This window comes from Phocoena sinus, chromosome 8, assembly GCF_008692025.1.
Source record: "Phocoena sinus isolate mPhoSin1 chromosome 8, mPhoSin1.pri, whole genome shotgun sequence".
Classification (NCBI taxonomy): Eukaryota; Metazoa; Chordata; class Mammalia; order Artiodactyla; family Phocoenidae; genus Phocoena; species Phocoena sinus.
The window spans coordinates 23,983,722-23,998,095 of NC_045770.1; the positions used below are offsets into that span (position 1 = coordinate 23,983,722).

General features: G+C 40.3%; 1 protein-coding gene across 1 annotated transcript in view; it reads left to right on the forward strand.

The window, feature by feature from the left end:
- The window catches only part of C8H11orf65 (chromosome 8 C11orf65 homolog), a 99,340-nt gene that overhangs the window by 24,406 nt on the left and 60,560 nt on the right, over positions 1-14,374 (forward strand). Inside the window, exon 2 of the mRNA XM_032640911.1 lies at positions 10,267-10,359. Within this exon, the coding sequence (XP_032496802.1) occupies positions 10,267-10,359 (93 nt within the window). The remainder of the gene's footprint in view (positions 1-10,266; positions 10,360-14,374) is intronic.

Below are 14,374 nucleotides of genomic sequence, written 5' to 3' on the forward strand. Positions count from 1 at the left end.
AATGCTTTCAGTTTTTCACCATTGAGGATGATGTTTGCTGTGGGCTTGTCATATATGGCTTTTATTATGTTTAGGAAAGTTCCCTCTATGCCTACTTTCTGGAGGGTTTTTATCATAAATGGGTGTTGAATTTTGTCGAAAGCTTTCTCTGCATCTATTGAGATGATCATATGGTTTTTCTCCTTCAATTTGTTAATATAGTTTATCACATTGATAGATTTGCGTATATTGAAGAATCCTTGCATTCCTGGAATAAACCCCACTTGATCATGGTGTATGATCCTTTTAATGTGCTGTTGGATTCTGTTTGATAGTATTTTGTTGAGGATTTTTGCATCTATGTTCATCAGTGATATTGGCCTGTAGTTTTCTTTCTTTGTGACATCCTTGTCTGGTTTTGGTATCAAGGTGATGGTGGCTTCGTAGAAGGAATTTGGGAGTGTTCCTCCCTCTGCTATATTTTGGAAGAGTTTGAGAAGGATAGGTGTTAGCTCTTCTCTAAACGTTTGATAGAATTCACCTGTGAAGCCATCTGGTCCTGGGCTTTTGTTTGTTGGAAGGTTTTTAATCACAGTTTCAATTTCAGTGCTTGTGATTGGTCTGTTCATATTTTCTATTTCTTCCTGATTCAGTCTTGGCAGGTTGTGCATTTCTAAGAATTTGTCCATTTCTTCCAGATTGTCCATTTTATTGGCATAGAGTTGCTTGTAGTAATCTCTCATGGTTTTTTTTATTTCTGCAGTGTCAGTTGTTACTTCTCCTTTTTCATTTCTAATTCTATTGATTTGAGTCTTCTCCCTTTTTTTCTTGATGAGTCTGGCTAGTGGTTTATCTATTTTGTTTATCTTCTCAAAGAACCAGCTTTTAGTTTTATTGATCTTTGCTATTGTTTCCTTCATTTCTTTTTCATTTATTTCTGATCTGATTTTTATGATTTCTTTCCTTCTGCTAGCTTTGGGGTTTTTTTGTTCTTCTTTCTCTAATTGCTTGAGGTGCAAGGTTAGGTTGTTTATTCGAGATGTTTCCTGCTTCTTAAGGTGGGCTTGTATTGCTATAAACTTCCCCCTTAGAACTGCTTTTGCTGCATCCCATAGGTTTTGGGTCGTTGTGTCTCCATTGTCATTTGTTTCTAGGTATTTTTTTATTTCCTCTTTGATTTCTTCAGTGATCACTTCATTATTAAGTAGTGTATTGTTTAGCCTCCATGTGTTTGTATTTTTTACAGATCTTTTCCTGTAATTGATATCTAGTCTCATGGCGTTGTGGTCGGAAAAGATACTTGATACAATTTCAGTTTTCTTAAATTTACCAAGGCTTGATTTGTGACCCAAGATATGATCTATCCTGGAGAATGTTCCATGAGCACTTGAGAAAAATGTGTATTCTGTTGTTTTTGGATGGAGTGTCCTATAAACATCAACTAAGTCCATCTTGTTTAATGTATCATTTAAAGCTTGTGTTTCCTTATTTATTTTCATTTTGGATGATCTGTCCATGGGTGAAAGTGGGGTGTTAAAGTCCCCTACTATGAATGTGTTACTGTTGATCTCCCCTTTTATGGTTGTTAGTATTTGCCTTATGTATTGAGGTGCTCCTATGTTGGGTGCATAAATATTTACAATTGTTATATCTTCTTCTTGGATCGATCCCTTGATCATTATGTAGTGTCCTTCTTTGTCCCTTTTAATAGTCCTTATTTTAAAGTCTATTTTGTCTGATATGAGAATTGCTACTCCAGCTTTCTTTTGGTTTCCATTTGCATGGAATATCTTTTTCCATCCCCTTACTTTCAGTCTGTATGTGTCTCTAGTTCTGAAGTGGGTCTCTTGTAGACAGCATATATAAGGGTCTTGTTTTTGTATCCATTCAGCCAATCTGTGTCTTTTGGTGGGAGCATTTAGTCCATTTACATTTAAGGTAATTATTGATATGTATGTTCCTATTTCCATTTTATATATTGCTTTGGGTTCGCTACTATAGGTCATTTCCTTCTCTTGTGTTTCGTGTCTAGAGAAGTTCCTTTAGCATTTGTTGTAAGGCTGGTTTGGTGGTGCTGAACTCTCTCAGCTTTTGCTTGTCTGTAAAGGTTTTAATTTCTCCATCAAATGTGAATGAGATCCTTGCTGGGTAGAGTAGTCTTGGTTTCAGGCTATTCTCCTTCATCACTTTCAGTATGTCCTGCCACTCCCTTCTGGCTTGTAGGGTTTCTGCTGAGAGATCAGCTGTTAACCTTATGGGGATTCCCTTGTGTGTTATTTGTTGTTTTTCCCTTGCTGCTTTTAATATGCTTTCTTTGTATTTAATTTTTGACAGTTTGATTAATATGTGTCTTGGCGTGTTTCTCCTTGTATTTATCCTGTATGGGACCCTCTGTGCTTCCTGGACTTGATTAACTATTTCCTTTCCCATATTAGGGAAGTTTTCAACTATAATCTCTTCAAATATTTTCTCAGTCCCTTTCTTTCTTTCTTCTTCTTCTGGAACCCCTATAATTCGAATGTTGGTGCGTTTCATGTTGTCCCAGAGGTCTCTGAGACTGTCCTCAGTTCTTTTCATTCTTTTTTCTTTATTCTGCTCTGCAGTAGTTATTTCCACTACTTTATCTTCCAGGTCACTTATCCGTTCTTCTGCCTCAGTTATTCTGCTATTGATCCTATCTAGAGTGATTTTAATTTCATTTATTGCATTGTTCATCGTTGCTTGTTTCATCTTTAGTTCTTGTAGGTCCTTGTTAACTGTTTCTTGCATTTTGTCCATTCTACTTCCAAGATTTCGGATCATCCTTACTATCATTATTCTGAATTCTTTTTCAGGTAGATTGCCTATTTCCTCTTCATTTGTTAGGTCTGGTGGGTTTTTATCTTGCTCCTTCATCTGCTGTGTGTTTTTCTGTCTTCTCATTTTGCTTATCTTACTGTGTTTGGGGTCTCCTTTTTGCAGGCTGCAGGTTCGTAGTTCCCGTTGTTTTTGATGTCTGTCTCCAGTGGCTAAGGTTGTTTCAGTGGGTTGTGTAGGCTTCCTGGTGGAGGGGACTAGTGCCTGTGTTGTGCTGGATGAGGCTGGATCTTGTCTCTCTAGTGGGCAGGTTCACGTCTGGTGGTGTGTTTTGGGGTGTCTGTGGCCTTATTATGATTTTAGGCAGCCTCTCTGCTAATGGGTGGGGTTGTGTTCCTGTTTTGCTAGTTGTTTGGCATAGGTTGTCCAGCACTGTGGCTTGCTGGTCGTTGAGTGAAGCTGGGTGCTGGTGTTAAGATGGAGGTCTCTGGGAGATTTCCGCTGTTTAATATTATGTGGAGCTGGGAGGTCTCTTGTTGACCAGTGACCTGAAGTTGGCTCTCCTACCTCAGAGGCAGAGCCCTGACTCCTGGCTGGAGCACCAAGAGCCTTTCATCCACACGGCTCAGAATAAAAGGGAGAAAAAGTAGAGAGAATTAGTAGAAGTATGAGGAAAGAAAGAAGGAAAGGAGGAAAGGAAGGAAGGAAGAAAGAAGCAAAGAAGGAAAGAAAGGAGGGAGGGAGGGAGGGAGGGAGGAAGGAAGGAAGGAAGGAGGGAAAGAAGGAAAAAAAGACAGAAAGAAAGATGATACAGTAAAAATAAAATAAAGTATAATATAGTTATTGAATTAAAAAATATTTAGAAAAAAAAAAAGGGACGGATAGAACCTTAGGACAAATGTTGGAAGCAAAGCTATACAGAGAAAATCTTACACAGAAGCATACACATACACCTTCACAAAAAGAGGTAAAGGGGGAAAAATCATAAATCCTGCTCCCTGAGACCACCTCCTCAATTTGGGGTGATTCGTTGTCTAAAGGAGGGAGGGAAGGAAGGAAAGAAAGAACGAAGGTAAAGTATAATAAAGTTATTACAATTAAACTTAATTATTAAGAAAAAGAATTTTTTAAAAAAAAGTCATGGACGGATAGAGCCCTAGGACAAATGGTGGAAGCTAGAGTATACAGACTAGATGTCACACAGGAGCATACACGTACACCTTCACAAAAAGAGGAAAAGGGAAAAAAATCATAGATTTCGCTCCTAAATTCCACCTCTTCAATTTGGGATCATTCCTTGTCTATTCAGGTATTCCACAGATGCAGGGTATATCAAGTTGATTGTGGAGCTTTAATCCGCTGCTTCTGTGGCTGCTGGGAGAGATTTCCCTTTCTCTTCTTTGTTTTCACAGCTCACAGGAGCTCAGCTTTGGATTTGGCCCTGCCTCTGCGTGTAGGTCGCTGGAGGGCGTCTGTTTTTTCGCTCAGACAGGACGGGGTTAAAGGAGCCGCTGATTCGGGGCCTCCGGCTCACTCCGGCCGGGGGTTGGGGGATGGGGGAAGGAGGGGCACTGCGTGCGGGGCCGGCCTGCGGCGGCAGAGGCAGCGTGACGTTGCGGCAGAGGCCGGCGTGACGTTGCACCAGCCTGAGGCCCGCCGTGCGCTGTCCCGGGGAAGTTGTCCCTGGATCCCGGGAACCTGGCAGTGGCGGGCTGCACAGGCTCCGCGGAAGAGGGGTGTGGAGAGTGACCTGTGCTCGCACACAGGCCCCTTGGTGGCGGCAGCAGTAGCCTTAGCGTCTCCCGCCCGTCTCTGGGGTCCGCGGTTTTAGCCGCGGCTCGCGCCCGTCTCTGGGGTTTGCGCTTTCAGCCGCGGCTCGCGCCCGTCTCGGGGGCTCGCGCCCTCAGCCGCGGCTCGCGCCCGTCTCTGGGGTTTGCGCTTTCAGCCGCGGCTCGCGCCCGTCTGTGGGGTTTGCGCTTTCAGCCGCGGCTCGCGCCCGTCTCTGGGGTTCGCGCTTTTAGCCGCGGCTCGCGCCCGTCTCTGGAGTTCCTTTAAGCAGCGCTCTTAGACCCCTCTCCTCGCGCACCAGGAGACAAAGAGGGAAGAAAAAGTCTCTTGCCTCTTCGGCCGGTGCAGGCTTTTCCCCGAACTCCCTCCCGGCTAGTCGTGGTGCACTAACCCCTTCAGGCTATGTTCAAGCCGCCAACCCCAGTCCTCTCCCTGAGCTCCGTCCAAAACCAAAACCTTAGCCTCAGCTCGCAGCCCCGCCCGCCCCGGTGGGTGAGCAGCAAGCCTCTCGGGTTGGTGAGTGCTGGTCGGCACCGATCTTCTGTGCAGGAATCTCCCCGCTTTGCCCTCCGCACCCGTCGCTGTGCACTACTCCGCGGTCCCGAAACTCCCCCCTCTGCCTCCCGCAGTCTCCGCCCGCGGAGGGGCTTCCTAGTGTGTGGAAACTTTTCCTCCTTCACAGCTCCCTCCCACTGGTGCAGGTGCCGTCCTTATTCTTTTGTCTCTGTTTTTTCTTTTGCCCTACCCAGTTACGTGGGGAGTTTCTTGCCTTTTGGGAGGTCTGAGGTCTTCTGCCAGCCTTCAGTAGGAGTTCTGTAGGAGTTGTTCCACGTGTGGATGTATTTCTGGTGTATCCGTGGGGAGGAAGGCGATCTCCGCGTCTTACTCTTCCGCCATCTTCAAGGTCCCCCCCTTGCCCATTTTTGAATTGGGTTATTTGTTGTTTTTATTGTTGTGGTGTGGGGGTTCTTTACATATTTTGGATATTAACCCCTTATCGAATATCTGCTTTGCAAATATTTTCTTCCATTCTGTGGATTGCCCTTTCAGCCTCTTGACTGTGTCCTCTGCCACGCAAAAGTTTTAAATTTTGATATAGTCCACTCTATCCTTGTTTTTCTTCAGTTGCTGTGCTTGCAGGGTAATGTCCAATAAATCATTGCCAAATTCAATGTCATGAAGCTTTTCTCTTATATTTTCTTCTAAGAGTTTTAGGTTGCAGCTCTCATTTTTAGGTCTTTGATCCACTTTGCATTAATGTCCAATTTCATTATTTTGTATGTGGATATCCAGTTTTCCCAGCATCATTTGTTGAAAAGACTGTCCTTTCCCCATTAATAATCTTGGCACCCTTGTCAAAGTCAATTATATATGTAGGAGTATATTTTTGGGTTCTCTATTCATTCCATTGGTCTTATGTCTGTCCTAATGCCAATGCCAAACTGTTTTGTAGCAAGTATTGACATCAGGATGTGTCTGGCTATTTGGGGGCCCTTGAGAATCCACATGAATTTTAGAATGTACTTTTATATGTCTTTTAAAAGTGACATTGGAATTTTGATAGGGACTGCACTGAATCTGTAGATTACTTTGGGTAATATTTTCATCTTACCAATATTAAGTCTTCCAATCCATGAACACAGTATGTCTTTCCATTTATTTATGTCTCCTTTAATTTCAGTATTCATTTTTTATTTATTTTTTATAGGGGTATAGTTGTTTTACAATGTTGTGTTAGTTTCTACTGTACAGTGAAATGAAGTAGAGTTACCTGTGCTATACAGCAGGTTCTTATTAGTTATCTGTTTTATACATATTAGTGTATATATGTCAGTCCCAATCTCCCAATTCATCCCACCTCACGCCCCACATTCTCCCCTTGGTGTCCATATGTTCAGTATTCATTTTTATTTCTCCAGATATTTACACCTTCCAGGGACCTTCATTCCTCCCTACAGTTCTGTGTTTCCCTATGGTATTACTTTCCTGCAACATAAGGTATTCCCTACAGTAGTTGCCGTGGGGCAGATCTCCTGTGAAAAATTCTTTCAGCTTTTGTTTGTCTGAAAACATCTTTATTTCACTTTTGTTTTTGAAGAATATTATCAACATGATAGAAATCTAAGTTGTCACGTTCTGGGTTTTTTTTTCCCCCTTAGCACCTTAAATATGACATTCCATTCTATTCTGGATTCCATGGTTTCTGTTAAAAAAAAAAATCAAGGACAAGTTTTACTCTTTCAACCCTGAAAGTAATATGTCTTTTATTGTCTGGATGTTTTTAAATTGCCTCTATGTTTTGTTTTTAGCAGTTTAAATTCGATGTGCCTATGTGTTATTTTCATTTTTTGTCCTGCTTGAATAAGTTGACAATAGAATAATCCAGCAGAGTCCATGCCTTGTTACCCTAGCATACTTACTTCTTCTAACCATATTTAACTTCCAAATAATGTCAATATTAAAATTATGCTTCCACCTAACATGATACAACTATCCCTCATATAGATTAAAACAAACTAATCCTCTTCCCCAAAGTAATTTTATTTATCTTTCAATCATTTTTATTTCTCTTCCTGCTGAGTCATACTCCACCTATGATATCTTGTCATATAAATACTAGATACAAGGTTAAGCACTTATATTTATTTCCTACTGCTGCTATAACAACTGCCAAAACCTTAGTAGCTTTAAACAACAAAAAATTATTATCATACAATTCTGGAGGCCAAAATCTGAAATGGATCTCACTGGGCTAAAGTCAAGATGTCAGCAATGCTGCATTCTTTCTGGAAGCTCTAGGGAAGAATTTGTTTTCATGCCTTTTCCGGCCTTTAGTGGCTGCCCACATTCCTTGGCTCATGGTCTCCTTCCATTTTCAAAGCCAGCAATGACCTACCAAGTATGTCTCACATCACATCACTCTGGTGCTGACTCTTCTGTCCCCTCTTTGACTTATACAGACTCTTTATTTTCCCAATTATAAGGTCCCCTCATTTTGTTTGGTGTGGTGGTTCACTGGCATGAGGAACTCAAAATGGCCAGGTGACAGTATCAGCTTCTGTTTTAATGGAACTGTTAGTGTGTACCTTGGTGGAAGCCTTCCTCCTGTGGGTTCTAAGGCCTTTATATCCACAGAACCCAAAGGTACAAGGAAAGGAAGCAAAATTTTCACTAGTGGATTATTAGAGATAATATTGAGAGGGAGCCACTTTTATTTCCACCCTTTAATTTTCAAACTCATAAATGCTGGCTGGCATAGTTTCAGATCATATTCTATAACATGAAGGACATCACTGTAGCCTGAAAAGTGTTGTCAGTGGAACTCTAACTGTAACTGAGTCTCCAAAATGCCATTCCACCAGGCCAAGTGCTTTAAGGTGATGGGGAACAAGGTAATGTCAGTGAATTTCATGAGCATAGGCCCATTGATGTGCTGCACTTGCTCTGAAGCAAGTTCTCTGATCAGAAGCAATGCTATGCAGAATATAATGACAAGTGAATAAAACATTTTGAAGGTACACAGATAGTGGTTTTTGTAGAAATATTTTGTACCCAGGAGTGTAAATTATCAATTCCAGTGAGAATCAAGTGTTACCCCTTCCATAATAGAAGTGTTCCAACTAATCAATGTGCCACAAGAAGCTGGCTAATTCCCTCAAGGAATGATGCCATATCAGGGGCTCAGTGTTGGTCTCTGCCTTGGCACAGTGGGCACTCAGCAGTAGTTGTAGCCAGATATAGTGCATAAAAATCCATGTTGCTGAGCCCGAATAACCTCCACTCCTCCATTCCTGTTGCCATGGCCACTTTGTTCATGAGCCCATTGGGCAAGGAGAGCAGTGGCTAGGGAAATAGACTGACTGACTCCAAAGAATGGGTCATCTTGCTTACTTGATTATTAATATTCTTCTCTGCTGAGATTGCTCTTTGATGAGAATTGACATGGGACACAAATGTCTTCACACTTGGTGCCCATTTGGAGGGTTCTGACCTCTTCCGCAAAAGCTTTCTAACCAGGTTATTTCCAAATCCCTGACCATCCAACAAAGCCACCCGTTATTGCCCATCTGTAGATCTGTACCTCTGGCCATCTTTTCTTCCAGGCATAATATACAACAGGTATGCTGCTTGAAGTTCTGTCCCCGTAAGTATTTCTCTTCAGAGCTACCCCTGAGTGAGGCTGTATATTATATATGGAACTTCCTATGGGTCACACTTTGCACTTGACCTCCTGAGGTCTGCTAGGTCCTGAGTTTGACCAATAGAATTCAAACTAAGTGATGCTGTGTGACTTCCAAGACAAGGCCTTGAGAAGCCTTGCAATTTCTACTCTGTCTCTCTCTGTCTCTTTCTCTCTCCCTCTCTCCATCTCTCTCTCTCTCTCTCTCTCTCTCTCTCTCTCTCTCTCTCTCTCTCTCTCTCTCTCTCTCTCTCTCTCTCTCTCTCTCTCTCTCTCTCGTACTTTGAAATGTACATGCTGTGAAGAAACTCTAAACTGAAAGTCTGTATGGAGAGAGAAGCCCAGCCATCACAGAAGTTCCAACAATCCAAGCTGAAGACCCAGTACATGTGTGTGAGACCATATTAAATCACCCATCTCCAGCTGATCTGGCAACTGACTACAGCCAAATACATGAGTCCAAGCAAGAATAGAAGTTCCCTGTCAACCCGCAGAAAGCAGTTGTTGCTTTAAGTCACTAAATTTGAGGGTGGTTTGATACAATAATCTACAAGTTTAGAAGATACTATTTAGATTTTAAACCATCATAAATGTTTCTTGATACTCAATTTGCGGTTTTACTTAAGAAATTACATCTTCCTTTCAGAAAGAATATTATTTGTGTTGAGGTGAGCTGCACCATCTTCCACAGGCAATTGCAATGGGACTTCAAATTGTTATATTAGTATTATGGATTACTTCAACTTGTATTTATTTACTTTGATTTAATATAAGCAAACTGAGGGGTCAGGGAATGTTTACCAAGAGTTCTTAAGGTTTTGGGGAAGGATAAGGTAGGAGAGGGTTACCAAAGATAGCTTTCCAAGATAGAAGAATTGCTTGCAGTTGTTTGACTAAATTTGCAGTAACAATAAAAGTAGATAAGGTTTGTAAATCAGTGGAATTACCACAGGAATGAGGAGGATTCTGTAATGACAATAATAGATAATAATTATTGAGTGCTTTTTTATGCCAGAAGTTGTTCTAAGTGCTTTACAAATTTTAGATCATTTATTCCTAACCATAGCTGTATGAAATAGTACTGTCATTCCCATATTTTAGATAAGAAACTGATCATAGAAGTTAAGCAACTTGTTCAGGATCACACAGCTAGTAATTACTAACACTTGAGCCCAGACAATATTATGCCATGCTCAGTGTTCTTAACCACTAGGCTGTATTTTGTCTTTCTCCTAGATTACACTGGAGTATACGAAAGTGACCCAACCAAAATTTTGGATATTTTATTTATAGTTGCTAGTGATACCATTACAAATTTAAGGGTAAAACTCTTTGTGAGAAGAATACCAATATTGCCTGACTTATCAAAGCAAACCTTGATTGGATAATATTTCTAAAATCTAGTTTACATATGTAAAATCTATTTTATGATTTTTACTCATTTTGCCCTAATTAGGCAAAAAGCTAATTAGAGGTAGAAAACCCAGTTTTGACCATAAAATCTTATGTGTTTGAACCTTTAGAATGTCGCTGTATTCCAACACTTTAAAAGTCTGATTAATATAAGAAGACAGGGGGAGCCACGTCAGCTACTGAAATACATTAATCCTAAAGAGGTAAGGACATTATTTATTGATACAATATATTTTCCCCCCTTAAAAATGTGTGGCTACTTTATAAATTCAATGTGTTTGTATTTCTTTTTTTTAACTTTTTAAATTAAAATATTACACACATATAGAAAGTTCATAAAACACAAATTTATAACAACTGAATCATCACAAGCATACCCCTGTGTAACATTCACCCAGATCAACGTTTTCATACTTCAAACCATTACCTTTGGGTGCCCTGCAAATTACTGCCGACTCTCTTCTTCCAAAAGGTAAACCCTATTTTGAATCCTACCACTATACTTCAGTTTTCTGTTTTATAAATAGAATCCTATAGTATACTTTTGTATCTAGCTTTGTTCATTCAACATTGTTTGTGAACCTAAACTTCATTCATTTCATAAAAATGTTGGTAGTATTCCATTTTATGAATATACTGCTATTTATTCATTCTACAATAGATTGACATTTGGACATTTTCTAGTTTGTGGCTATTATAACGGCTGCTTTTGGAACTATTCTTACTCATGCCTCCTGGCTAACAGGTCCACAAATTTCTTTTGGTTTCTATTCAACCTAGAATCAGAATTGCTGGATGGAAGGATATGCCAAACTATTTTCCAAAGTTATTGTATTAATTTATGTTCCCTGTCAGCAACCTTTGGGAATTCTTGGTGCTCTACATCCTCAGCAACGCTTAATATTGTCAGTTTTTAATTTGCATTTCTCTGATTACTAATGAAGTTGAGCATCTTTTTGAGGAGTTGTGCTTCTGATTAAAATTCTATATGTGATTTTTCAGGCCTGACCACAGGCAATTACAAAGCCTTTACCTGACAGGACTCACAAGGGAAAGCTATCCTCACCTCACACTAGACTTGGTACAGAGTCAGTGCATTACAGTCACTGAAGGGAGTTGCAGACAAGGACTCAGGACCCTCTCTGTCCACGAATTTAGGCATATTTTCCTAGCCCCAAAAGCCTTCACTCCTAGATCTCTCTCTCTTTTTTTTAAAGTATTTTTTTTTTTTTTTTTGCGGTACGCGAGCCTCTCACTGCTGTGGCCTCTCCCGCCGCGGAGCACAGGCTCCGGACGCGCAGGCTCAGCGGCCATGGCTCACGGGCCCAGCCGCTCCGCGGCACGTGGGATCCTCCCAGACCGGGGCACGAACCCGTGTCCCCTGCATCGGCAGGCGGACTCCCAACCACTGTGCCACCAGGGAAGCCCTAAAGTATTTTTATTGGAGTATAATTGCTTTACAATGGTGTGTTAGTTTCTGCTGTATAACAGTGAGTCACCTATAGATATAAATACATTCCCATACCTCCTCCCTCTTGCGTCTCCCTCCCACCCTCCCTATGCCACCCCTCTAGGTGGACACAAAGCACCAAACTGATCTCCCTGTGCTATGCGGCTGCTTCCCACTAGCTATCTATTTTACATTAGATAGTGTATATATGACCATGCCACTCTCTCACTTCGTCCCAACATACACTTACATCTCCCCATGTCCTCAAGTCTATTCTCTACGTCTGCGTCTTTATTCCTGTCCTGCCCCTAGTTCTTCAGAACCTTTTTTTTATATTCCATATATATGTGTTAGCATACGGTATTTGTTTTTCTCTTTCTGACTTACTTCACTCTGTATCACAGTCTCTAGGTCCATCCACCTCACTACAAATAACGCAATTTCGTTTCTTTTTATAGCTGAGTAATATTCCATTGTATATAAGTGTCATATCCTCTTTAACCATTCATCTGTCGATGGACACTTAGGTTGCTTCCTGTCCTGGCTACTGTAAATAGATCTGCAATGAACATTGTGGTACATGACTTTTTGAATTATGGTTTTCTCAGGGTATATGCCCAGTACTGCGATTGCTGGGTCATATGGTACTTCTATTTTTAGTTTTATAAGGAACCTCCATACTGTTTTCCATAGTGGCTGTATCAATTTACATTCCCACCAACAGTGCAAGAGGGTTCCCTTTTCTCCACACCCTCTCCAGCATTTATTGTTTGTAGATTTTTTGATGATGGCCATTCTGACTGGTGTGAAGTGATACCTCATTGTAGTTTTGATTTGCATTTCTCTAACGATTAGTGATGCTGAGCATCCTTTCATGTGTTTGTTGGCAATCTATATCTTCTTTGGAGAAATGTCTGTTTAGGTCTTCTGCCCATTTTTGGATTCAGTTGTTTGTTTTTTTGATATTGAGCTGCATGAGCTGCTTGTAAATTTTGGAGATTAATCCTTTGTCAATTGCTTCATTTGCAAATATTTTCCCCCATTCTGAGGGTTGTCTTTTCATCTTGTTTATGGTTTCCTTTGCTGTGCAAAAGCTTTTAAGTTTCATTAGGTCCCATTTGTTTATTTTTGGTTTTATTTCCATTTCTCTAGGAGATGGGTCAAAACGATCTTGCAGTGATTTATGTCATAGAGTGTCTGCCTATGTTTTCCTCTAAGAGTTTTATAGTGTCTGGCCTTACATTTAGGTCTTTAATCCATTTGGAGTTTATTTTTGTGTATGGTGTTAGGGAGTGTTCTAATTTCATTCTTTTACATGCAGCTGTCCAGTTTTCCCAGCACCACTTATTGAAGAGGCTGTCTTTTCTCCATTGTATATTCTTGCCTCCTTTATCAAAAATAAGGTGACCATATGTGTGTGTGTTTATCCTTGGGCTTTCTATCCTGTTCCATTGATCTATATTCCTGTTTTTGTGCCAGTACCATATTTTCTGCATGACTGTAGCTTTGAAGTATAGTCTGAAGTCCAGGAGCCTGTTTCTTCCAGCTCCTTTTTTCTTTCTCAAGAAAGCTTTGGCTGTTCAGGGTATTTTGTGTTTCCATACAAATTGTGAAATTTTTGTTCTAGTTCTGTAAAATGTGCCATTGGTAGTTTCATAGGGATTGTACTGAATCTGTAGATTGCTTTGGGTAGTAGAGTCATTTTCACAGTGTTGATTCTTCCAATCAAAGAACATGGTATATCTCTCCATCTGTTTGTATCATCTTTAATTTCCTCATCAGTGTCATATTTTTCTGCATACAGATCTTTTGTCTCCTTCAATAGGTTTATTGCTAGGTATTTTATTCTTTTTGTTGCAGTGGTAAATGGGGGTGTTTCCTTAATTTCTCTTTTAGATTTTTCATCATTGATGTATAGGCATGCAGGAGCTTTCTGTGCATTAATTTTGTATCCTGCTACCTTTCCAAATTCATTGATTAGCTCTAGTAGTTTTCTGGGAGCAGTTTTAGGATTCTCTATGTATAGTATCATGTCATCTGCAAAGAGTGACAGCTTTACTTCTTCTTTTCTGATTTGGTTTCCTTTTATTTCTTTTTCTTTTCTGATTGCTGAGGCTAAAAATTCCAAAACTATGTTGAATAAGAGTGGTGAGAGTGGGCAACCTTGTCTTGTTCCTGATCTTAGTGGGAATGGTTTCAGTTTTTCACCTTTGAGGACGATGTTGGCTGTGGGTTTGTCATATACGGCCTTTATTATGTTGAGGTAAGTTCCCTCTATGCCTACTTTCTGGAGGGTTTTTATCATAAACGGGTGTTGAATTTTGTCAAAAGCTTTTTCTGCATCTATTGAGATGATCATATGTTTTTTATCATTCAATTTGTTAATATGGAGTATCACACTGATTGATTTGTGTAATTGAAGAATCCTTGCACTCCTGGGATAAACCCAACTTGATCACAGTGTATGATCCTTTTAATGTGCTTTTGGATTCTGTTTGCTAGTATTTTGTTGAGGACATTTGCATCTTGTTCACCAGTGATATTGGCCTGTAGTTTTATATTTTTTTGTAACATCTTTGTATGCCTTTGGTATCAGGGTGATGGTGGCCTCATACAATGAGTTTGGGAGTGTTCTTCCCTTTGGTATATTTTGGAAGAGTTTGAGAAGAATTGGTGTTAGCTGTTCTCTAAATGTTTGATAGAATTCCCCTGTGAAGCCATATGGTCCTGGGCTTTTGTATGTTGGAAGATTTTTAATCACAGTGCTT